The following is a 23,935-nucleotide window of genomic DNA, read 5'->3' as shown; positions in this document are numbered from 1 at the left end:
GATGGAATAGAAAAAGCTAAAGGAAATAGTGAGATCAAGGGGGAGAATGTTAGATGGATCTCCCTCCCCTTGAGCCCAACGGCTCAAGGGGGCCTTGACCCGCGCCCTGATCGGGGGCGCCCAGCCCAATGGCTGGTGGGCCCCCGTCACACTGTGCCATATAAAGAGGGGTGGAGGACGGGACGGCATAACGACACAAGGAACGAGGTTCGTCGCCGCCGCCACTCCACCCCATAAACCCTAACCGATCGAGGGGGCGCAGCCAGTGACGGGAAGTCCACCGCCGCGCCACGCCTCGTCGTCGACACCGTCGCTGCTGCAACCGCATCACCGCCATCGGAACCGAGCACATCGTTGCCGCCGTCCACGTCAAGCCCGCGACGACAACGACGATGGCCGGCCGGACTTCCTCTTCCTCAACAACGACTGGTCACAACCCTAAATCCTCTCACTCCCTCTTTGTTCATTCATCTATTGTTGTTCATCCATTGCAAATAGAACCACCCGACTAGATCTAAACCTAGGTGATCCAATAGACAACCCTATCAGTTTTTTTTTAATATAATGGATATTTCCCTGAGAAAATCAAGAAGATAATTGTCTCCATTTGAGAGTTGAAAGAATCATGGGTTTTGTGGTTATTTCACACGTAAAGGGTTGAACTGAACGTCTAGCTTTGAGTTACTGAAACTCTATTTTCTGAAAGAAAAGACAAATACTCGATTCTATCCTCAGCGCTTTCGCAATACTCTATTATTGAGTGCTATATGCCTTCAAGAAGCTATTAAGAACAAGATAGGAGTGATTCAATTGGAGGACGTATATACGATCGAGCTCTCTTGCGTGCTTTGTTCACTGACCTGCTTAGCATGATGGAATCACAACAGTGTTGCATAATCAAGCACGTCCTAGTAGTGTAATAATAATACCAATTGCTTAATTTCGTGACTAATTGGATGTTGCTGTCACAGGAAAAAGAAGAATTTCCAAGCTGAGATTCTCCCCAGGAGTAAATGCACACCCACCTGGTCCCACAGGTCAGCCACACAAAGAAGTGGATAGTATTTTCATCTCATCTCCGTGGATGGATGGTGTTTGCTTGTGAGATTCCTCCCACTTGATTACAGTGACCATTGTGACAGTGAACGGAGACCGTGACGGCAACTGAGAACGAAGGGTTGGATTGGATTCCTCCAACTTTTGAGATAGGCAGGCAAAGTGAGGAGGAGGAAGAAGAAGCCGACCTTGGAAAAGTTGGGAAGTGGACGAGCTGTCGTGCATGGGGCCCATGGCTGATTGCAATTGCCCTTGTTACCTGCTTTCGGCCTCTTTTGTTATTGGTTTGTTAATGCTAATCTTCTCTCTTTGTTTTGCCGTGCATACCTTCTACAGTTCTACTACTATGTGTTAGTATTTTCTTTTGGTGATTTGTACTACTTTGATAAAGATGTTTTTGCCTTAATAGTTTATCTTATCTCGTGATCAGGAAGTCACCACTGACCAATTGAAAAATGGATGGATTCTTTGATTTCTTTTCTTTTGATTATTTCAAAGCTGAGGAATTCACTAATGGGGGAGCAGATGGAACAATCTTCTCAAATAAAAAATACCAAAAAAGTATCTGCAGTATGGCTAGCCCTTTTATTTGGGAGTATGACTTTTGTCAAAACCATAATCACAAAAAAAATGTTCCTGATTGCGTAGGGGCATAGTGCAACTTAAGTTTATTTTCCCCCATCCGTACAAAGTCCAAACAGCATGAAATAGATTGTTTAGGGGGAAAAAAAACTACTACTAGAGGACAAGATAATGCCTGCAGCATTAGAAACCCAACATGATTATTGGAAGCTATTCTTGCCTGCTGACACAGAAATGATGGCCCACTCAAATAAATATGCCGATAATTTTCTACACAGAGAATTCGTCCTGATGAAACGAACTTATCTGTTGATGGCTGGGTGCAAAGAACTGGAAGGAAGCTGAGTAGAACAACTTGGAACAGCCACTGATTACCAGATGATCATAGCACAGAGAATCAGATAGAGGACAAATACACAGCACAAAATTTTATAGGTTACCTAGGTACTCCGTAGACAACAAGATTGTACTAACAAGCTAAAATACTACTAATACATATATGCAGGAATCTAATGTACATGTATCGAAATATATGTGGACTCAAATTGATAGGATAATTTTAATCAAAAGATCTTGTAACTGGCAGTTAGTGTGAGGACAATCATAGAGTAGCCTCTGTCGTTCAGCTTAGCAGCATGAAAAGAATATCTCACATTGAAAGGGACGTGTGAATTAGCAGATACTCTGGTCCAGTATTTCATCTGACAAAAAAAAAATCAGCTATTATTTTACATCGCTGCCTGCCAATTCTTGCCTTAGACGCATCTACGAAAATGATGTCTTAATGTATGAATTGGCCAAAACTGAGTTTTTTCAAGCAAAAGAACAAATTGACATCCAAGTTTACCTCGACAATGATACCCAATGATCCACACCCATGAAGTAATTTTAGTTTAAAACTCTCCATAATACATTTTACAGTACTATTAGAAGTTATAAGGTCACACACAATAAAAGGATCATTTCACATGGCAATCCCCTACAATAGCAGTGCTTTTAACTAGAAGGTGTTCCAAAATTTAATTTGCATAGCTAATCTAATTGTAACTAGAATCCTCTGGTTCTAAATAGGTTCAGTATCACATGCATTGCTGGACTCCAGATGAAGCTTAGGGTTCTTTCAGCAAAGCAAGGAGAAAACAGCATGTTATGAACATAATTTTCTAAAGAAAAGGATATCAGCTTATTGATCAATTGACTCATTCCTGATCATAAAATGAAAATAGGAAAAAATAGCAGTAACTGGACTTATTCTGCTCCAAACTCAAGATTTCTCACCGTACACCCTTTCCATACCTTAGTCTGCCTGTATGGATTGTTGAACCTTCAAAGCAACACCTTGCATTCTAAGTAAAACTGCTAGCTAGACAATGGCCACACTCATTATCTAATTGTTGGGTGTAGCATCCCATGACATGCTATTATAGATGAGTTAGTTTTTAATTAAGGCAATGCCAAAAGGACGTGTAATAATGTAAATATGTTTACTGTTAATCATATATGTTGGTTTTACAACAGAATGTGATTCTCCCTGACCCTTTATGGATTTTATGTGGCATGCATTGCATATTGTTAAAAAATGCTTCAACACTTGAAGTGTATACTTTTCATAGCAGGTTATACAAACATTTGAAAACATTTTTATTAAATAGTAGAAGGTTTGCATGGGCCATATACCAAAACAGTATTTGTGAACCCATGGTCCTTGTTCTGAACCAAGACTTGGTTTCATGATGACACCAAACCGAAGAAAACAAACTGCGACCATATTTGTCCAAACTGAAGTTCTACCTCTGACTCTGAGTTCCATTGAATATTTGCCAATCCATCTTATTCAGCGCCTTAGCAAATTGTTCCTTTCATGTTTCAAGGCACGTAAAAACAAGTATGTACAACCAACAAAATTTGAAATCTGCTCAGGTTTCCAGATCTATGTAGCATACTAGTTCCTTCAAGAAGGTTCATAGTGTTAACTGCACAAAACACCAAACTCAATATACACTTTCTCTGATGTTGCTGTAAAGAAATGCAATGAGAACTTACTTGTATGCCTGTTTGCAGTCTTGAGCAAGACTTGCCTACCACTTACTAGTCCCATCTGCAGCTCTTGTGGAATCTCACCCTGAATAGCCTGACTAAAATGGACAAGCTCAAGCTCAGGCATTACAACATAACATGGGTGCTTTACACCACATGCATACGAAATACCAGATCTGTAATTCTGATGAATCTTGATTGGATCCTGGGACACATGAGGATGAGGGTGAATAACTTGTTACCTGATGATCTAACCGATCCCTACGAACATGTTAACACTGATCATCAACAATGGTTTACTAAAGAATATTCTTGGATGAATCTGAACAATTTACATATATTGAATTCTACCTTATCAACTATTTTTGGTGCCTTTGACTTGTGATCCTTGATGCTCCCTGCTGCTTGGAAAGGATTTCAGCTATAAGTTGCTTTTGGCCAAAGAGTTGGGCATTTCTCAAAAGCAAGTTCCTTGATGATGAGTCCACAGAATAGCCTTGACCAGTCATCCAGTCCAAGAGGCAAAGCAGTAGCTGCTTCTTATCAGGTTTCTGAATGTATCGCTGAATTGCTTTCCCAAAGATATCCTGCGTGTGTAATGGTTGTGTCCACCATTTGAAGGGGTAAGTACGTAAGTTAGCACACCATCCAGCAAAAAATGGAAAAGGACAAAGAACAAAGAAAGGAAAATATCATGAACTAAAAATATGTGGTGTGCAAATGAACTCTTTTAGCTAGCTTATGGCAATCACTTTTTTTTTTGCATCCCTCTGTCCTAGTCAGCTCTAAAAACAAAATTACCAGTTTGAACATCCAGAAATCTGGGGTTTCAACTTCAACTCCAAACTATAACAAAGTGCAAGCAAAGAACAGTCACCTGGCTAATACGCCATCCTGAACGGTGTACTGCTTTCATAACATCGTTAATCAAATTTATGTTGCCTGATGCCATGAAAGATCTAGCAAAATTCCCCAGCGAGCGTCGAGATATGAACTCGGAATTGTCCTGTTCAAATAGCATTCATAGTGAACAAGGTAACAACAGAGATGTCAACACTGAATTGCATAAGTATAGTACCTTAACAACTACGTATGCATCCTTGAGAAGTCCAGCTGGAACTAAGATACATAAAACCTTCTCATGAAGAGATTTACACACTGTTCTCTTTCCATATCTCAACATATTATACACAGAAAATGCTTCAGAAGGAAAACCCGCTTCTCCTAGCTGCATCATTATCTCAGAACAAAGCTCCTGGAGAAGATGTATAGCAATTTTGGTTACTGATATAAACTGTCTATTACTGAAAGTTGATGCAAAGCATGTTGCAAGGAAATGTGCAACTCTCACCCACTCTATTCTGCACATATGTAATAATAGGTAGTCCAAATTCCAATCAGCGGAAATTACCAAGGATGTAAATATGTAGTAACCATGGTTTAATCTAGCATAGAGTTAAGCAGCGATATATTAAATCGGTCAAATACACAACAAGCAACATACCTCATTCAATTGATGGCCCTTTGTATGCATATCTTGAATTGTCTTGTATGCTAGGTGATAGACCTTTGCCATGCAGAAGTACCTTATTAAGGTATTAAATGTGATAGCATCAGGCGATATGTTCGATTCATCCATTTTCCTAAGCATGATCATTACACTTTCCATATCATTGGTGCTGCAGTAAGCACGAAGTGATGTATTAAGCATAACCAGATCATATGTTGCATTCTTGGCCTCAAATTCTTTTGCAAGTTGTTTTGACTCTTCACGATAGCCACCTCGATGTAATGCTGATATCATGATACTGAATGCATAGCCATCTGCAGAAATAAGAAGATAAGCTCCTTAGGCAAGGACAACAAGACACAAATTCTGGGTAATAGCAGGCAGCAGCACTAGAAAATACTCCAGGGAAAAAAAATCAACATACTACTCCCACCAGTTTCATAAACAGGTTGTTTTATCATGCCAGTCAACACAAGTTAATTTTGAGCATAAAAATCATTAAAAAAATAAATGTTAGGTATATGAAAATAGCATAATCAAGTTTTTCAAAACTAGAGATTTCATTATATTTCACTTATGTAACTTCTTTTTTTAATGAGTAAATTTCACAAAACTACATGTTTTATGGTTCAAATTGCAGAAAACCACACACATTTTGACACTTAGCACTTAAGTACATATATTTTGGTAGTTTAGTTTCACAAAACCACACTATCGATGAATGGATTCACCGGTGAGATGACATGGTTGTTCCATCGACGTGGCATACTATTAATTTCGTGCGATGGCTGGTAATAGGATGTCATGTCCTCGTCCTAGGTGAAACAGCCACGTCATCTCGCAGGTGAATCCATTTATCGATAGTGTGGTTTTGTGAAACTACACAACCAAAATATATGTACTTAAGTGCCAAGTGTCAAAATGTGTGTGGTTTTCTGCAACTTGAACCACAAAACATGTAGTTTTGTGAAATTTACTCTTTTTTAATTGATATTTACTCTTTTTTAATTTATGCTAAAGAGCTAGGTGCTCAAAGTTGTGTAATGTTGACTTTGAAAAGCCTAACACAAATCATTTTTTAGACTGGAATGAGCATGCTACAAAAGATTCTTTGTTTACTAAAAGGCTACATAACAAAATTAGAAATAAATGTAACCATAAAATAAATCTTCTGTTACAAAGCACACAATAGATTTTGCACACTAATTTGCATACAGTAAACAGATAATGTGTTGTTAGGAACCAGATATTGAACATCATTATATGCCATCAATAGGAAGCCAATTCCATGATTTTCCATCGACAAAACACATTTCTATTCCAATCATTGACAAGCCAACTTCATTCCTTCCACACCATTGCCTCCGTGTTCCTCCCATTAGAGTGACATTGGTGGAAAAGATCAACTTGCCCTGCTCAACATTGTAAAATCATGCTAGTAGCAGCAGAAACACTAATATTCCCTTTCAGAATTCAAATTTTATTGCAATCCAATCTTTTTAAAATAGAACTCAAATTTTAAATCCTACAATCCAAATTTTAAAATCAGGTTGAACCTGAACAAATATTAAAAATTTTGAAAATAAACTTTTATATTTGTGTATTCTAACATTTTAAATTTCGAATTATAAGGTTTGGTAATTTTAATTTTCAAGTTTTCAGGTATTCATTTTAATTACAGTAATTTATATTCCAAAAATCGGAATGGTGAGCAAGGTAAAATTGGTCATTTTGCAACCTAATGGCAATGGCATGGATGGAATGAAGCTGGTTTGTCAGTAGCATCAACGGAAGATGTGCTATGTCAATGGAAAATCGTGGAATTAGCTCCATGAACTTTCCCAATTACAACAAAAAATCAGAATAGTATCAATAGAGGCACATCAATTTGTTACATTGTTAGATACCTTACCAGATTTGACACCTTTTTCTTTCATATCATTAAATAGAATCATGGCTTCCCATATCTTCCGTTCTTTGACAAGGCCATCAATCAATATGCAGTAAGGCATCTGGGCATAGTATTAAAGGATTAAGGGATTATGACAAGACAGAATAAAGTTCAATTAAAGGAGCCATTCATACATGCATATGAAGCAGCTGTTTTGTGTGAGACCAAATATTTTACCTCATCCTGTGCGAAGCCTGAAGCTTCCAGTTCAGTTAGCAGTTCCCTTGCCTTCTCAAAGAGACCACCTTTAGAATACACCTTTAACAAAGTGGTGAGTATAACCTGCAAATTTAATTTAATTTACAAATTAGAATGGCAACAGTAGCAGAACATTTTCGGTGAACAACCAAAGAGCAATATATGCAAGTTCAGTAAAGAAACAACCAATCAAGATAACATGTAGTTATAGTTGATATGTGGAGACTTAAGAGGCTTTTTAAAAAAAAAATTTATCCTGGAGCACTACATTCCACCTTAACCCAAGCTATCGAAAGCTCTATTCAATACATCACGTGCCAAGCGGCAAGTAAACATGGTACCACAACTTTGATGGAATTTGATGTGCAAGCTTTCTCTACTTAGTGTGAGAATGTTCTTTCCAACCATGGCATTTGTTTAGTGCTTATTGATGGCTATCATAGGGCAGTATTTGTTTTTCATATACATCGACAGGCATCATTCACAGACATTACGCGGTGAAGTTAGAAGGCACTACCGCACTAGTACCAAATAAATTATGCAGCTGGAGAAACCAACTTTTGCACCAAAACACCAACACCATATACTATGCAAGCTACAACCTGTATGTGCTATCTAGCATTTCAAGTCATCCATAGCAACAAACTATCCAACCTGTGGTGTAGGTATGCATTATATCTAATGAGAAATCAATTCTACTGCCATAACCAAAAAGTGAAATAACAAGACTGGGGTCTCCTGCAAATCATAAAACTCAGCAACAGAGTTAATTAATACTCCCTCTGTTCTACATTATAAGACGTTTTGGCCTCTCCATTCTTCGTCTAGATTCACTAACATCCATATGCATTTAGACACATATGAAGTACATATATGAATCCATGCATAAATCTATTAGAAAACAAAATGTCTTATAATGTGAAACAGAGGAAGTAAATAACAAGAATAAGAAGCAAACCTTGTTCGGTGTTAACCCTGAGGACCTCAAATCTTTCATCAACAGATCAGCCTTTTCATAATTAGCATTTTCTGAATATGCATTCAACAGAGAGCTATAATGGAATAGATTAGGCTTGTGTCCTTCGTCCTTCATTTTCTGAAAATATTCCTCAGCCTTCTCGCAGCAGTTATGTGACGCGCATATAGCCAGGAGAGTGCCATATATTACACTATCCATCTGAAAACCACGGGAATTCAGCTCATTAACTAATTCCATGGCCTTAGTGTAACCCTGCTTCAACTTCATGCACCCTGACAGAAGCTAGAAGTGACAAGAGAAACAATTGAAATGCTACACCAACCAAAGTACCAAACTAAATGCTAATCAGAGAAAAAGAAAAGGTCATAGTCCCATACGGTACTGTAGGTGAACAGATCGGGTGATAGACCTTCTCGTATCATCTCATCATAAAGCTTGAAGCTGCTATCGAACCTCCCGTTCTTCACCAAGCACCCGAGGACCGAGTTACAAACGGAGACATGGATCCTTGTCGGGTTTTCTCGGATAGCACCGTACACTTGCAGCGCTCGGGCAGGGTTGCGGCTCAACCCAAGGTACTTGAAGTAACTGCTGTAAGACGCAATGTTGAGCATGTCGTGCTCCTGCATCCACCCGAAGACCTGAAACAAAGTTCAGACTACTCATGCCTCACTAGTCCCATCAATCTCCACTCGCCTGATTGAACTTGACAACCACTGAAGACTACCTTAGATAGCTCATCCCAGCGCCTGGTTTCACCGTAGTGGCGCAGGATTATGTTGCAGTCCTGTGTCTGCAGCACATCCTCGAACCTGTACAGCATCAAAGGTCAGAATTCGCAGAACTAACAACTCCAAATCGAGCAACAATAATCCTACCCCAACACCTCAGTTTCTCTTGTTCCTCCCTCTGAATCCACGTTTCGATATATCCAATTCGCGCGAATTACTACTACGAAGACGAAAATGTAGAATGCTCCGATAGAGCTACGGAGAAGCATATAGTGGGCGGCGCACCTGGTGAGTGCGGCGACGGGGTCGGGGGCGGCCTTGACCTCCGCGACGGCGCTGCGCCGAGGCGACGGCCGCGGTGGCGGCCTCGAGGCCTGCGGGGCTTCCAGCGCCCGGGGGGCGGCGCGGGCGCAGGAGATGTTCCGTCGGGAGCAGCACGCCGCCGCCGCCGCCGCCGCTGGCGTTGGATGAGGAGGAGGGGAGAGGAAGCGGGAGGCGGGGAGCGGCAGCGACGCGGCGGCCTCCATCTCGCCGCCGGCGGGGCGCTGCTGTGTTCGCGGCGCGACGCGTCTCGTCCGTTGGGAATTGGGATAGGGCCCCGAGGCGGAGGGAATCGGGGGATTGTTTTCCCCTTCTGGGCTTGCTTGTATTTGGGAAGCGCGGGACTGGGCTTATGGAGGGATACCGGGCCCGATCCACGTGGAATATTTCCCCGGCCCGACCTTAATAATATTGGTATAAAGACAACAGTTTTTGCTACAGCATATAAGAGTATTTGCCAATATTTTTTTCTCCCAAAAATTCGATGGATATAAATATAGTGCAATCGTAATGTAATTACATCGTAACTTGTATATAACTACAATATACAAGTTGAATGCAACTTTCAAAAATTTTGTGATATCATGCTATTTTCGCCAAGCGGAGGTCTAAGAGACCAAATCCTCTCGCTTGTGTGCGTGCTGTGACTTTTTTCATCTCCTCTTGCATGAATCTTTAAGCAAATTTAAAGATTTCAAAATTACATAAAAGTTATATACCAGTTACGTTGTAATTATGTGTAAGTTATAATATAATTACAACTATTATTGTATTGTATTTACATTTTACAAATGTTTAGAAGAAAATTTATCAACAAATGTATAGATATTCTAAAAACCCCAAATGCTGATTTTCACGGAGGGCGAGAGCTGGGCGATTTTAGGGTTTATGGCCGGATCCAATATGCTTGATCTGTGTTGATCCGCTCGTGATTGGTTTGGTTTGTTTTCTTGAGTTGATTACCGCTACGTATTGTATACGGGAGCGGATCTAATTCTGTTTTTGACTGGGACTTGACCTGTGGTCTTGGGCCTGGTATCGACGTTTTCCTGTTGACTCTCCGGCTGCAAACCCTAGTTTGTTGCAACTCGTCTTGACGGTGGTGGTCTGTTTTCTTCCACAAACTTTTCTCTTCCTGACGGTGGGGGCGACTAAGGGGATTCCAGTGAGGTTTCTGCCTGCCCGAAGCCGTCGGGAAGTTTAGGGTTTTGGAGGTACATACTGCGGCGGCTGTTCTGAGTTTGGATCAATGGCATCGAAGGAGAATAGATCCGAGGCTATGGTTTCGGGGGCTGACGGGATAAACCAAGGCGAAAACTTGGATCCAATTGGTGAGGGCTTGGATGATCATCATGGCAACCTAGATCAGGGTTTGTCGAGCGCCATGGTGCTTTTCAAAAAGAAGCTAACTGATGGTGAAGAGGAAGATGACGATGTCTTGGATGTGGACCTTGGTGAAGAGGTGGAGGAGATGAAATCTAAGTGGCTGATCATTGCTCGCTTCTACTCAGGACAAAGGTACAATGTCAAAGGCTTGTTTGAGGAGATGAGTATTGCTTGGAACCTGACACAACAGAGAAAGACTCGGTTCTTTGGGGGATAATAGATTCTTGGTTGAGTTTGCTTGCGAAGCTGACTACAACCGAGTTGTGTATGGGGGCCCTTGGAAACATAAGGGTGATGCTCTTCTTGTTGTCCCGTATGATGGCCTTGCTAGACCTTCTGAAATCTGTATTGAATCGCTCCCTCTGTGGTTACGGATATACGATCTTCCTGAGATTATGATGACTACTGGTTTCGCTAGGAGTTTGGGTGGAAAGATCGGGGAGGTACTGGAGGTAGGAGGAGCTATACACGACTTCCTGCGGGTTAAAGTTGCTTTTCCGCTATCCTCTCCTTTAAAACCTCTGTTGAGGATTTGGATTAAGGATAAAGGTGTTATGTCTTTTCCAGTGAAGTATGAAAATGTGCCTTTTTTCTGTTTCTCGTGTGGACGAATTGGTCATGCAGAGCGGGAATGCCCGGAGGTGGGATCGTCTAGCGCTCAGGTGCGCTTTGGGAAGGAGCTTCGAGCTTCACCGTTAAAGAGGAAACTTCAGAGTTTTGCTCCCTCTTCAATCTCTACCCCAAAAGCTGCCAAGGTGCTGAATTTTAGTGGTGCCCAACGGGAGAAGGTTCTTACTGCCTCTAGTTCTTCTAAAGCTTCTGTGCTTAGTAATCCAAAGTTGAACAGCGGTGGCGCGACTATGTTCTTGGTTGGGGAGAAAGCGGATCAGGAAGAGAAGGCGGCCAGTGTTGAGGCAGAAGCCTCGTTGTATCCATTGCCGAAGGGAATCACCGCAGCTCTAGAGGAAGGTGTCTCTCAGATGAAGATGCAGTTAGACGATGGTGAGCTGAACTTGGCAGCTCGGGGGCCATGCAGTAGAGAGCGAGTGTCCATGAGTTCAGATTATGGGCTGTCGGGGGAGGAAACACCGCAACATAGTGCCGGGATTGTCTCTGGTGTGGTGAACCAAGATGTAAAGTCCCCTGGCGGGCAATCCAAAAAGAAGCAATGGGTGCCAACTAGGGAGACTGATCGTGCAGTTAAAGCTAAGAGCCTATCCATAGGCAGGGATATTGGCAAACCAAGGAAGATAACTGTCAGATTATCAGCAGATGCAGTAGAAGCGTACGAACGGGAGGCCAAATCCTAGAGATCGAGTTCCGAACGGTCTGGTGGAAATCCTCCTACAGGAGTCCCGGCTAGTGTTGACACTGATATGGTGATGGATAATGGTGTGAAGAAGGAACTGTATGCAGATTCGGGAACAGCTACCCTGGTGGGCGCTCACGGCGAGCCCCACCAGGAACAATGAATGCTCTAGCCTGGAACTGGTCCGTCTTGTGCGGATGTACAGCCCGAGGCTGGTGTTTCTCTCAGCAACCAGACAAGATCAGGAGAGAGTTCAGGGTCTCAGATGGAGGCTAGGTTTGAAGAATTGCCTGGCCTTGAAAGGAGAAGGATCAGGTGGTGGAGTGGCACTTATCTGGGATGAAACTTTATCTGTTCATCTTTTGTCTATGAGCTGCAGGTATATTGATGTTTTAATAAGTGAAGCAAACAGCGGTTTCCAATGGAGGGGCACCTTTGTGTATGGGGAACCAAGGATGCAGGACCGCCACCTTCCAATGCTCCCTAGTTGGTGATGGGTGATTTCAACGAAACAATGTGGTCTTTCGAGCATTTTTCGGCACGACAGCGCCCTGAGCCTCAGACGAGGGATTTCCGTGATGTGCTGTCCCAGTGTGATTTACACGATATTGGTTTTGTCGGCCTGCCGTGGACATACGATAATAAGCAAAAAGGGGACCGAAATGTTCGGGTGCGACTAGATCGGGCAGTAGCCTCTCCTAGTTGGTCTGACCACTTTTCGGGTGCCAAGTTGACGCATTTAGTGTCTTCGAGGTCCGACCACTGTCCTATACTGCTTCGGGTGGAGAGAGAGAAATACCGACCTGTCAAATGTTTCCGCTATGAAATCATGTGGGAACGAGAGGATTCTTTGGGGGAGGCTATTAAGCTGGCCTGGGAGCAGGAAGGTACCGCTTTGAATCTTGGGGAGTGGAGTGTCAGGGTTTTTGGTTCTGTGTCGCAGGAGATAAAGGAGATCAAAGCTAAGGTGGAGGAACTATCAAGTTTGGATCCAATTAACCATGACGGTGAGATTAGGAAGTTGTATGCCCGCTTAGATGAGCTGTTGTATAGGGAAGAAATGATGTGGCTCCAACGATCGCGGGTGTCTTGGTTAAAGGAGGGAGACCGCAACACAAAGTTTTTTCACCGCCAGGCAGCTTGGAGAGCGAAGAAGAATAAGATCAATTGTCTTAAAGATGAGGATAGTAGATATGTCGAGAACAAAGGAGATATGGAAAAGTTAACGAGGGATTTCTTTCAAAAGTTATATGCAAGAGATGAGGGAGTGGATCCTGGTGAGTTAGTGGACTTGTTTGATGTCCGGGTTGATGCAAGTATGAACTTGGAGCTTTGTAAACCTTTTTCGGATGAAGAAATTTCGGATGCACTCTTCCAGATTGGACCTCTAAAGGCGCCGGGCCCGGTGGTTTTCCGGCTAGATTCTTTCAACGCAATTGGGGAGTTTTGAAGCAAGAGGTTATAGGTGTTGTCCGTAGTTTTTTCTCCGAAGTGGTGATGCCAGTTGGTGTCAACAATACCTCCATCATCTTGATTCCAAAGATCCCTCAACCGGAGCAGCTGAAGGATTTTTGGCCGATCAGCTTATGCAACGTCATATACAAAGTGGTTTCTAAGTGCTTGGTTAATAGGATGAGACCCTCTTACATGATATCATCTCACCAAACCAGAGTGCCTTTATTCCGGATAGAATGATCACGGACAATGCGTTGATTGCTTTTGAGTGCATCCATAACATTCAACGGGAATCGTCGATGGGGAAACAATTTTGTGCTTATAAACTTGACCTAAGTAAGGCCTACGATCGTGTCGACTGGGAATTCCTAAGGTGTGTCCGGATTAAAGTCGGCTTCTGTGAAACCTGGGTGAGATGGATAATGACCTGTGTTACAATGGTGAAGTATTCCGTCTCTCTCAATGGTAATCTGCTGGAACCGTTTTCGCCAACCCGGGGCCTACGGCAGGGAGACCCATTATCGCCATACTTGTTTCTTTTTGTAGCTGAAGGCCTCTCGACGATTCTGAACCATGAAGTGGTTGCTGGGCGACTTGAGGAACTGAAAGTTTGTCGAAGGGCGCCGGGGGTTTCCCATTTACTCTTTGCTGATGATAGCCTGTTGTTTGTCAAAGCATGCCCGCAGCAGGTTACTGTGGTCAAACAAGCTTTGTCGTTGTTTCAGCGCTGCACCGGATAGCTTCTGAGCCCAACGAAGTGCTCTTTGCTAACAAGTGCTCACTGTCCTAGTGATGTGATCGAGGAAATCAAACTGATCTTTCAGGTTGAATCTGCTACCTTCGAGAGTAATTATTTGGGTCTCCCTACTCTAGAGGGGAGAATGACGGCAGACAAATTTAAAACAATCAAGGAACGCTTGATCAAAAGACTGAATAGCTGGGCAGAAAAGTTCATGTCGTCGGGAGCGAAGGATATTCTTATCAAGTTCGTGGCGCAGGCAATACCTACCTATGTGATGGGGGTTTTCAAACTTTCGGTGTCATCCTGCGAAGCTTACACTAAACTGGTGAGAGACTTTTGGTGGGGTGACGAGGAGGATAAGAGGAAGGTACATTGGACAGCCTGGGATAATTTGGTTCTCCCTAAGTGCATGGGTGGACTCGGATTTAGAGATGTCAGAATTTTCAATCAGGCGCTACTGGGGAGACAAGCCTGGAGATTAATTCAGTTCCCGGAGAGTCTATGTGCTCGCATTCTAAAGGCCAAATACTTTCCAAACTGCGATCTGATTGATGCAGTGTTCCCAGCTGATACATCGCAGACATGGAAAGGAATTGAACATGGACCGCAACTTTTAAAGGAAGGACTGATCTGGCGCATTGCTGATGGCAAGAGGGTCAAATTCTGGAAGGACCGTTGGATCCCAAGGGAGTCCTCTTTTAGGGTGTCAGGTATGAAAAGTCGATGTCGGCTCCGATGGGCATCACAATTCATCATCCCTGAGGGGAATTGTTGGGACGAACAGCTAATCAGGCGGGTCTGTCATCCTTTTGATGCCGATGAAATGTTAAAGATTAAGTTGCCCCAATTTCCTACTGATGATTTTCTGGCATGGCACTTTGAGAAGTATGGAATGTACACAGTTAGGAGTGGATACCGTGCTGCTCTGATGAAGCAAATCAATACGGACTGTGTCTCTTTTAGCTCGGCTAACTCTGGTAAAAGGCTACTCTGGCGAGCCTTATGAACTGCTCCTGTACCACCAAAGATCAGAATTTTTGCTTGGAGACTAGCCCGTAATTGTCTGGCAACTCAGCTGAACCGGTTGAAGAGGAAGATGGTGAGGGATGGTAAATGCAGCCTGTGTGGTGTGGAAGATGAGGATGGTTTTCATGCCGTTGTTTCTTGTACTCGATCTACAGCCCTGCGTACTGAGCTTCGCTGTGTCTGAAATTTGCCGGATGAGCAACAGTTGTGAAATGATGGTCCAGACTGGCTTCTGATTCTGCTTGATAGACTAAGCCCTGAAGAGCGAGCAAAGCTCCTCCTTGTCCTGTGGAGCTCCTGGTTCTTAAGGAATGACAGCTTGTTTGGTTCAGGTTCATCGACTGTCCATGGCTCTGTCTTGTTCTTGCAGAGCCTGTGGGAATCCATTAGTACCACAAAGGTCAATCCTGTTACTGATATAAAAGGGAAAGGCCCCCAGATGGGTACTAAATCTGCTACTACGGTTGCCCGGAGTAGTCCCAGTGATTTGGTGCGCTGGGAAGCACCGCCGCAAGGATGGGCTAAAATTAATGTTGATGGAGCTTTCGTGCAGCAAATCGGAGAAGCAGGTACTGGAATTGTCATCCGTGATCATGTGGGTGATGTCCTCCTGACTTCATGGAATGGGATCCGAAGCTGTCAGTCGCCTGAGGAAGCTGAAGCTCAAGCGTGCAGGGATGGGCTACGGCTAGCAGCAGACTGGATTCAGATGCCGGTGATCCTAGAATCAGATTGTGCGAATGTGGTGGCTAGCCTTACGTCGGGAGCTAAGAACAGATCGCCTTTGTGGCAGGTCTTCCAGGAAATCAAGTCGATTCTTCCACTTCTTCCTGCTTTTAAGTTTAATAGGATTAATAGGGGAGCTAACGAAGTTGCTCATTGCCTTAGCCAGTTGGCTAGGCGCCTGAAGCAATCTTCGGTGTGGCGTATCTGTGCGCCTGAGTGTGTTAAGGAGAGCTTAGCCAAAGACTGTATCCCTCCTAATCTTTAATTAATAAAGCTCCCCGTTTTCCTCGAAAAAAAAAAACAAATGTATAGATAGACCCGATTCTTGCATTCCTGCTGAATTATTGCCTATCAGTTTGCACCCCCAATGTGCAGCCGTCAGATGCGTGAAGATTGTTTATTAGCTGCATATAATGTTGTCATGTTCCATTTCTTAATCGAAATCAGTAATGCCTGCATCAGTGATGAAAAAAGATACTACTCCCTCCCTAAAAAAACTCAATCTAGGAGGGGTCACTATAAATCTGGACTACCCTTTATCTAGGTAAGTTTTTTTTGGACAGAGTTTTTTTGACAGAGAGTACTCCTTATGTCCTGAAATACGAGAGATTATGATCGGACGAGACGTAATCAGGGTTGCATTTACCGCGGTAAACCGCGCGGTTACCGCGGTTACCGCGCTTACCGCGGGGGTACGGTAAGGGGTAAACCGCGGTAACCGCGTCAAATTCAAATAAATTTGAAAAATAATTTGAATTTTTGATAAATTTTGTACGGTTTGTCGCGGTTTGTCACGGTTACCGCGGTTACCGTGCGGTAACCGTGCTTACCGCCGGGGCGCGGTAACCGCGGCCCCGGCGGTAAATGAAACCCTGGACGTAATATGTTGAGATGGATGGAGTAATTGCAAAGGGCCCTGCCAGGATGCCAGAAATTCAGGTTCGCACAACTTGAGCATGAAGCTGAGGGCCTGTTTACCTCAATTTTTACACCATCAAGTATTAAACATAGTTTTAAAAAATAACTAATTACACAGATTGCGACTATTTTGTGAGACAAATCTTTTAAACCTAATTGCTCCATAATTTGACAATGTGGTGCTACAGTAATCATGTGCTAATGACAGATTAATTAGGCTTAATAAATTCATCTCGCAGTTTACTGACCGATACTGTAATTAGTTTTTTTATTAGTGCGCGAACACCACATGCAACACCCTATATAATATCCGATGTGACACGCCAAAATTTTACACCCCTAGATCTAAACACTCCTTGAAGTAGGATCATGTTTTGATGGTGCAGGATGTGCAAATGAGACTGACGGTGCCAGTAGTTGATGAATCAGACCATATGGATGCCGTTGAGGATGGGGATAGGAATTGCACCCCTGAAGCACTCTGGTGTCATTGACAAGCAACACAAAGGGCAAAAGGTGACCTAAGGGAAATAAGCCGAAGAAAAATTCTAGATATCCAAAAAGTCTTAACTCAAGGCAGAAAGATTTCTGGGGCTCTGCTGGTAATAGAGTGGTTAATCCTGTCACAGAGAAGAGATTGCTCAAATGATGGATGCTACATTAACCAAAATAATTCCATTCAAAGATGAAACCTGTGAATCTCCATTGTTTAGCAGTAAACTAGAAGTAGATGAACTCTAAGCTATACCGGGAGTTAATGAAAAGTGCAAACCTATTACATGTATAGATACAACTAGCCATATTCTCCACACTACAAGGCCTTGTAGTTATACATGTAGCTCCTCAAGGTGTTGATATCTTGCATTGACTCCAGCATAGAGTGGTCCACATAGAGGCTCAATGCAGAAGCACTGCCCAACAATATAGATAAAACGAACAATGTTATTAACAAGAAATGATCCTCTTGGTCTGTGAAAAACAGATAGAAGGAAGCAAGAAAGCATACATCAAAGGGCCAAACGGGAGCCATGCTACATCCCATCGAATTCTCGGTAACCTGTAGCACAAGAGTAAAACCAATCAACCAATCAAATTACAAGTTCTAGCCGTTGATGGTTGGTTAGTACTGTTTATGTGGTCATGCATAAAAGACCATTATCATAAAATGGTAATAACAATGCACAAAGCAAATAGTTACTAGTAGATAATGTGATACCTCAAGAGGTAGTATGTCCAGAAGAGGGCTACTAGTATGCTGACATAGAATGAATACCACATCCACTTCTTCCAGGAGTGAAGTAATCCTTTAATTGAGAATAAACATGCTAGGGCAGCTATCCAATCTGCAATATTCAAGGTAAGGTATTAATCATATCACAAGGGAAGTAATTTTGATTTAGCAGGACAAATTTTATGCCTGTAAGTTCCACATTCTTTTATTTGTTTTGGTATAAAGTAAAACAAGAATTACAGAGGGAATGAGTTTAGATGATGATTAACCAACAGGATCAATAAATGCATCTTGTGTAATACTATCATGCTATAAGTGACATGTTCCCTAAAACTCCGAGTAGAAAATGTTTGCAGACTGCTAAGTCATTGGAAAAGAAAATAGTATGATAAAACAAACAAGAGCAAATTGTAGTTTGCGCATTGCCTTTGTTGCAATTTGGACCACCCCAAACTTATCTTTTCAGCACATCAACGACCTCGAGCGTTTTGGCTCCAACGTGCCAATGAACTCTCACCCATGCACAAGGCATATTTTTGCCATAGGAGTGGTTAGACATGAGAAGAGAAGAGAGTTGGGGTGGTCCAAAGTGCAAAAAAATATAGCAAAGGCAAACTTGCATTTGAAGTTGCTAACTTGAGCAAATAAGAAAGACACAGCTGGCTCAGTGCCATCAGCTATTTCAATCCAAGTAACATGTAGACATTTCATTATCTGTACTTGTATCTAAAACTTCCACCCTCTCTCTCTATTTTTTTTTTACTTTTGTAACAGAGAGAACCTCTGGTTCATTTATTGTGTGCAATGCAAATATGATGTAAGCATAATTACCTGCAACTACGACCATCGGTGATGACAAATCTTCCATGAAATAAGCATGATACCGCTGTACATTAGAGAAGCATGTGTCAAACAACATGACAGAAGCACAGCGCAATGCAATCGCTAGACAGTCATTACAAAGAAAATCATTAATACATGGTATAGCAGATAGCACCAGTTGTGAAGGTGTAATAGTTAGAGTTGTAGTGCTGAATGTCGCAGAATTCAGGCATCGCTGAAATACATTATCCAGCAATGTATGACACATGGATATAAATAAATGCATTCACATGCATATGAAGGACCCCCCCCCCCCCTCCCCCCTCCCCCCTTATTTTTCAACTGCTGGTAAATTGGCAATCCTCAAGGAAACAATTTTGTAACTAATCCAACGCAACCGAACTACGGCATGTGTGCTACCATATGCCAATTCCGAATCTTATGCCAATCAATATCAAGCAATAACAATGAGCTCAACCAAGTGATGTCTAAGCAAAGCGCCATGAAATGGGGAATGGGGGTGACGGACAGTAAGTAAACCAACCAGTTCCCACGGGGCCGCCGCATGGTGAAAGCCGGAGTAGACGAGGAAGGCCGCGTAGCCGAGGAGGAACCCGGCGAAGACGCGCTGCACAACACAACACAAAGGGAACAACAGGCCATGGCCGGGTCCGGGCGTGAGCAGGGAGGACCACCAAACCGAATCGAATCGACGAAACAAAACCCTAAGCCGAACGAGATCGGGGATCGGCAGTGGGCGCGCACCCTCCACCGGCGGCTCTGCTGCGCCTGCTTCTGCTCCAGCGACCGGACCATCTCCTCCTGGTCTGCGCGCAGTCCACGAACGGGGGTGATGACAACGAGAGAGGGTTGGGGAAGGAGAACGGCGCGCGCGTGAGATGGTGCACACCTTGGATGTCCATCGGGATGAGGTCGTCGCCGTCTTCCGCGCCGTCGCCGCCGCCGCCGCCGCGGCGCTTCCACCACCTCCTCGTCGCCGCCGTCGTCGTCGTCGTCATCCGCTCCGATCCTGGGTTGGAGGTCCGAGGTTTCTGATTTGGAATGTGATTTTTGTGAAGTTGGCGTTTCCTTCTCTTGGAAGAGATATTGTCCGGTCGACAATTCAGGTCGACTTTGGCTCAAACGAATTCATATCAATTTTAGAGGATTTTAATTCTATAGAAATTTTTCTAATATAATTTTTTAAATCCTATAAAATTTCTATGGAATACCTCTTATCGTGCAAGTTTTAGGGGAAATTTAACATCAGGTAAAATTCATGGAAAGAATCAAGTGATTTTTTTATCTCTCATCAAATTCCTTTGTTTTTCCTATGGTAATTCTCTGTTTTACACATGTATTTCTATCTGAATCCGTTTTTCACTTGTATTCCTATCTGAATCCTACCCTTTTTTTATTTCTTTGATTTTTTTATTCCTGTGATTCAAAATAGCCCTCAATATACACACCGTGGCAAACAGTAATGGTCTATTCTCCTTTTTTTCCCCTCTTTTAATAATTGATTAATGGAAAATAGCTGCTTCTAATGCATGTTTTGTTGTGTTCACAATATAGACCACCAAGACAGTTTGTCATGCACATATTTTATTTTTTTCCCAGTGTACTACTAATGCACTCCATCAATAGAAAAATAGAGTTTTATTTTTATTTTTCCGATTACACGGAACAAGCACACGCACACATATCACATACCCACGAGTATCCTTGATCCCAAATCCTATTAAAAACACATCTGCATGTGTATAATATTGTCCCTAATATTTATGAGCACTCTGATTTAACCAGAATCCTACTGGAAGCCCACCTACGTAATATTCATGGGCCCTCCTTGATCTCACAAATAAGAGTATGTTCGGATAATCCCCTTCACAAGGTGTAAAATTATTTCCAATTCAATCCCCTCCAATTCCTCGCTCTTTGGATTATCCAGACAAGACAAGCCTTTAAGGGGGCAGAAATTGAGATATGCAAACGCATAGACAACCCAACATACCGCCGTAACTTTCCATTAATATTGAGTTTGTTTCAGCTCACTGCTCTCAACAAAAAACTCATCCGCTGCCTTACTGCCCAATCAGGCACATATAAAGGCAAAATTGGAAAAAGAATTGCCTCACTGTAATGTCGATTAATACACATGCCCTTTTTCCCATTCGGTGATGTTTGCTTCAAGAATTAACGCTCAAGAGGGGTTGAAAGGGCAAGACTTTCGAAATACTTCATGGCGCATCCCCTTCGTGTATCTCTCCCTCTTCAAATAGATCATCATAAGCAACAAGAACACGAATCCTGTCTGCTAATGGTTTGCGTTCAGCTTTGTTATTATCAGGTACATGTGGTGACTTCTCCGCGTCAATTAACCGCTCAGGATCATCCGATACTTCCTTTTCACCATGTGGTTCAATATCCTCGTCAATTAGCGCACTTCCCTGTGAGCTTGCATCTTCATTTCTGCTTGTTTGCGGCCTGCCTTGTTTGTACCTGAATTGCTTCTGAAAGGAGAAAGCAGGTAAATCAATTAATTAGTAATTAAACAGTGGTAGTGGTACAAAGACGTAAACTTGTGATGAATTATTAACAGCTCATAATACAAAAAATACCATCAATAACAATTTACGTAAAGGAGGTTTAGAAATGACTCATGATCAACATAGTTGGCTTGGATAATATAAGTTTGATGGTTATATTTATTTTACGTAAAGGATAGTAATGAAAGCACTAAAAGCATCCAAATGGAAGGAATGTTAAGAAAAACAAGCATGTTCATGACAGTGTCATACCTCAAGCTCCCTTCCCTTCGCCATAATTTCCTTATATGCCTTTGGCTCCCGTGACTTCAAGATGTTCCACAGGATTCCACCACCGGTGCGGAAGCGACTTCCATCAGCAACAATCTGGCCTCCACACTTCTGGATGGCCTCAACCTGGAACCCAATGGCTTTAATAATAATAGATAACAACTTCAGAAAAGTAAAACTAAGAATATTACATACTATTCACCACAACTGTGATTTAACATCACCTACACCAATTTATCCATAACTCGAATGATTTTTGGGCAATCTAGACATTTCATGTTTTTCTTACATACAATCTGAATTATATAACATATACATAACTATGAACAGAAACTTAACTGCAACTGGATTTGCCACCAATCAAGTACGCAGATTGCAAATATTATTCAGACTCTTCTGAGAAACGCCAAACTTCTCAAGTACACTTAACAAACTAATCCATGTAACTGCAAAGAATCAGGGCAGTGATATTTGTAAGAGTAGTGGGCAAACAGATGTCCTATGTAAGGCCATTTGGCCAATACCTACCAATCTAGGAGTATCATGGAGGCATGATGGGACATTTGAGAGGTTTAGACAGTAGCTTACACCAAAATAATGTTGCACCAAGTTTTAACTAGTCTAAACATTGATCAGTATACTTATTTAACTATTCCGTGTAAAAATTGCATACCTCTCTAACAAGATCACTGATAGCAGAAACACCAAGGCAGCCAACAGCATTCCAAACAAGATAGGACTTCTTCTCCTTCAAGCGCTTGCAAGTTTCATTAACAAATCTGCCAGAACCATGCAGGATAAGCAGTTAGGACAAGAAACAGAAACCATGACAGTAAGAAGCAAATGCAATTCTCTCAGCAAGAAATAATCATAAGAGAAGCCAAAACTCATGTATCTTAGCAAGCCTAGCCCTCTTAAAACTCCAGTTTTTTATAGCCCTCTTACAATTTTTAAAACAAGGGATAGACGTTTTCTCGCACAAAATGCAAGTATCAGTCTGAATCTATTTTATATCAACTAAATTAAAACAGAAAACTGCAGTAGTAGGGGGCATAATTGAGTTAACGTCAGTAGGAAGTCTCTTTCTCGCACAAAAAAATTCACATTAACTATCATAGATACAATTGTGGCACAAGTCGATTTGGGTTTACTGCTCCCGACGATTGTGGACAAGCCAAAGTTAAAAGAGCTCATAAGCATCAACCCAAACTAAACCCTAGGTTAGCAGAAAAACGAGGGTTTATACCTGTTAATGTCGGCGATCTTGGGCGGCCCGTCGGGCTTCCCCTTGTTCTTCGTCCTCGCGGATTTCTTCCTCTTCTTCTTCTTCTTGTTCTTGTTCTTCCCCGCCTGCCCCACGCCGCCATCGCCTTCTCCTCCTCCTCCTCCTCCTCCGGTGGCGGCGGCAGTGGGGGCGGTGATGGCTACAGGATCCTCCTGCGCCTGCGCCTCCTCTACGGCGTCGTCCGCGTCCGCCATCTCGACGTCATCGCCGTCGTAGTCTAGGGCTTCCTCGTCGAGCACCGCGTCCAGGACGCTGTCCCCTCCCTCCATGCCGGCGCGGGATCCTCCACCACCACCACCACCACGATGGGGCGCCCCGCTAGGGCACGAGGTGACCCACACACGCTCTCGGTGACCGTCTCCTCCCGTCCTCTCCTCGCCGCCGGGCGTAGGGCGAACAACGATGGCGATGAAGGAGAGCGCAGCGGAAGCGGCGGCGATGGATGGAGGGGGGAGGAGGCGCAGCGCAGAGTATGGAGGCTTTGCTCCACCTTTGGTTAGGCCTTGTGGGCCTGCTACTGGGCTGCTCGACCCTGATATGGACTATGGAGCAGGATACCGACTTCAAGATTTAAGCTGGTTCCAACTCCCTACTCTTGTTTTCCACACACACGCTTTTCAAACTAACGGTGCGTTTTTTATAAAAAGTTTTTATACGAAAGTTGCTTTAAAAAATCATATTATCTATTTTTGAAAAAAATTAACAAATACTTAATTAATCACGTGCTAATGGACCGCTTCGTTTTTCATGCGCGGTGTTTGGGTTGGGAAGTGGCTCTAGCAAACACGCCTAATAGGATATACATCTCCCGCTCCAAGATTCATTTTACATAGTATGTCAAAAATAAAATA

At 42.8% G+C, this 23,935-nt stretch overlaps 3 protein-coding genes across 15 annotated transcripts; all 3 read right to left on the bottom strand.

Annotated features, from left to right (window-relative positions):
• Positions 1–1,984: 1,984 nt before the first annotated feature.
• On the bottom strand, positions 1,985–9,690 carry LOC4324682 (pentatricopeptide repeat-containing protein At1g10910, chloroplastic). Of its 13 annotated transcripts, none has more exons than XM_066305880.1 (13): positions 9,330–9,690; positions 9,041–9,125; positions 8,691–8,954; positions 8,293–8,595; positions 7,314–7,418; positions 7,098–7,197; positions 5,180–5,499; positions 4,754–4,930; positions 4,553–4,681; positions 4,027–4,262; positions 3,918–3,936; positions 3,682–3,773; positions 1,985–2,339 (listed from the first exon to the last, which is right to left on the bottom strand). In XM_066305880.1, exons 1-10 carry the CDS (start codon positions 9,569–9,571, stop codon positions 4,035–4,037), a joined length of 1,953 nt encoding a protein of 650 aa, XP_066161977.1. In that variant the 5' UTR covers positions 9,572–9,690; the 3' UTR covers positions 1,985–2,339; positions 3,682–3,773; positions 3,918–3,936; positions 4,027–4,034. The 13 variants fall into 13 exon arrangements, with proteins under 13 accessions (XP_066161977.1, XP_066161981.1, XP_066161986.1 ...); XM_066305884.1 differs by having other exon boundaries at positions 3,682–3,769; XM_066305889.1 differs by having other exon boundaries at positions 8,293–8,511.
• Positions 9,691–17,587: 7,897 nt separating this feature from the next.
• On the bottom strand, positions 17,588–20,055 carry LOC4324681 (uncharacterized). The gene is made up of 7 exons (XM_015774576.3): positions 19,891–20,055; positions 19,746–19,807; positions 19,525–19,608; positions 18,990–19,044; positions 18,144–18,270; positions 17,934–17,984; positions 17,588–17,838 (listed from the first exon to the last, which is right to left on the bottom strand). Exons 1-7 carry the CDS (start codon positions 19,997–19,999, stop codon positions 17,739–17,741), a joined length of 588 nt encoding a protein of 195 aa, XP_015630062.1. The 5' UTR covers positions 20,000–20,055; the 3' UTR covers positions 17,588–17,738.
• Positions 20,056–20,979: 924 nt separating this feature from the next.
• Positions 20,980–23,549, bottom strand: LOC4324680 (uncharacterized). The gene is made up of 4 exons (XM_015771925.3): positions 23,046–23,549; positions 22,473–22,578; positions 21,782–21,925; positions 20,980–21,493 (listed from the first exon to the last, which is right to left on the bottom strand). The coding sequence occupies exons 1-4, from the start codon at positions 23,351–23,353 to the stop codon at positions 21,221–21,223; spliced, it is 831 nt and encodes a 276-aa protein (XP_015627411.1). The 5' UTR covers positions 23,354–23,549; the 3' UTR covers positions 20,980–21,220.
• Between the last annotated feature and the right edge of the window lie 386 nt (positions 23,550–23,935).

This window comes from Oryza sativa, chromosome 1, assembly GCF_034140825.1.
Source record: "Oryza sativa Japonica Group chromosome 1, ASM3414082v1".
NCBI lineage: Eukaryota > Viridiplantae > Streptophyta > Magnoliopsida > Poales > Poaceae > Oryza > Oryza sativa.
Note: the sequence above shows the minus strand (reverse complement) of the source record. Positions and strands in the feature narration are given on the sequence as shown.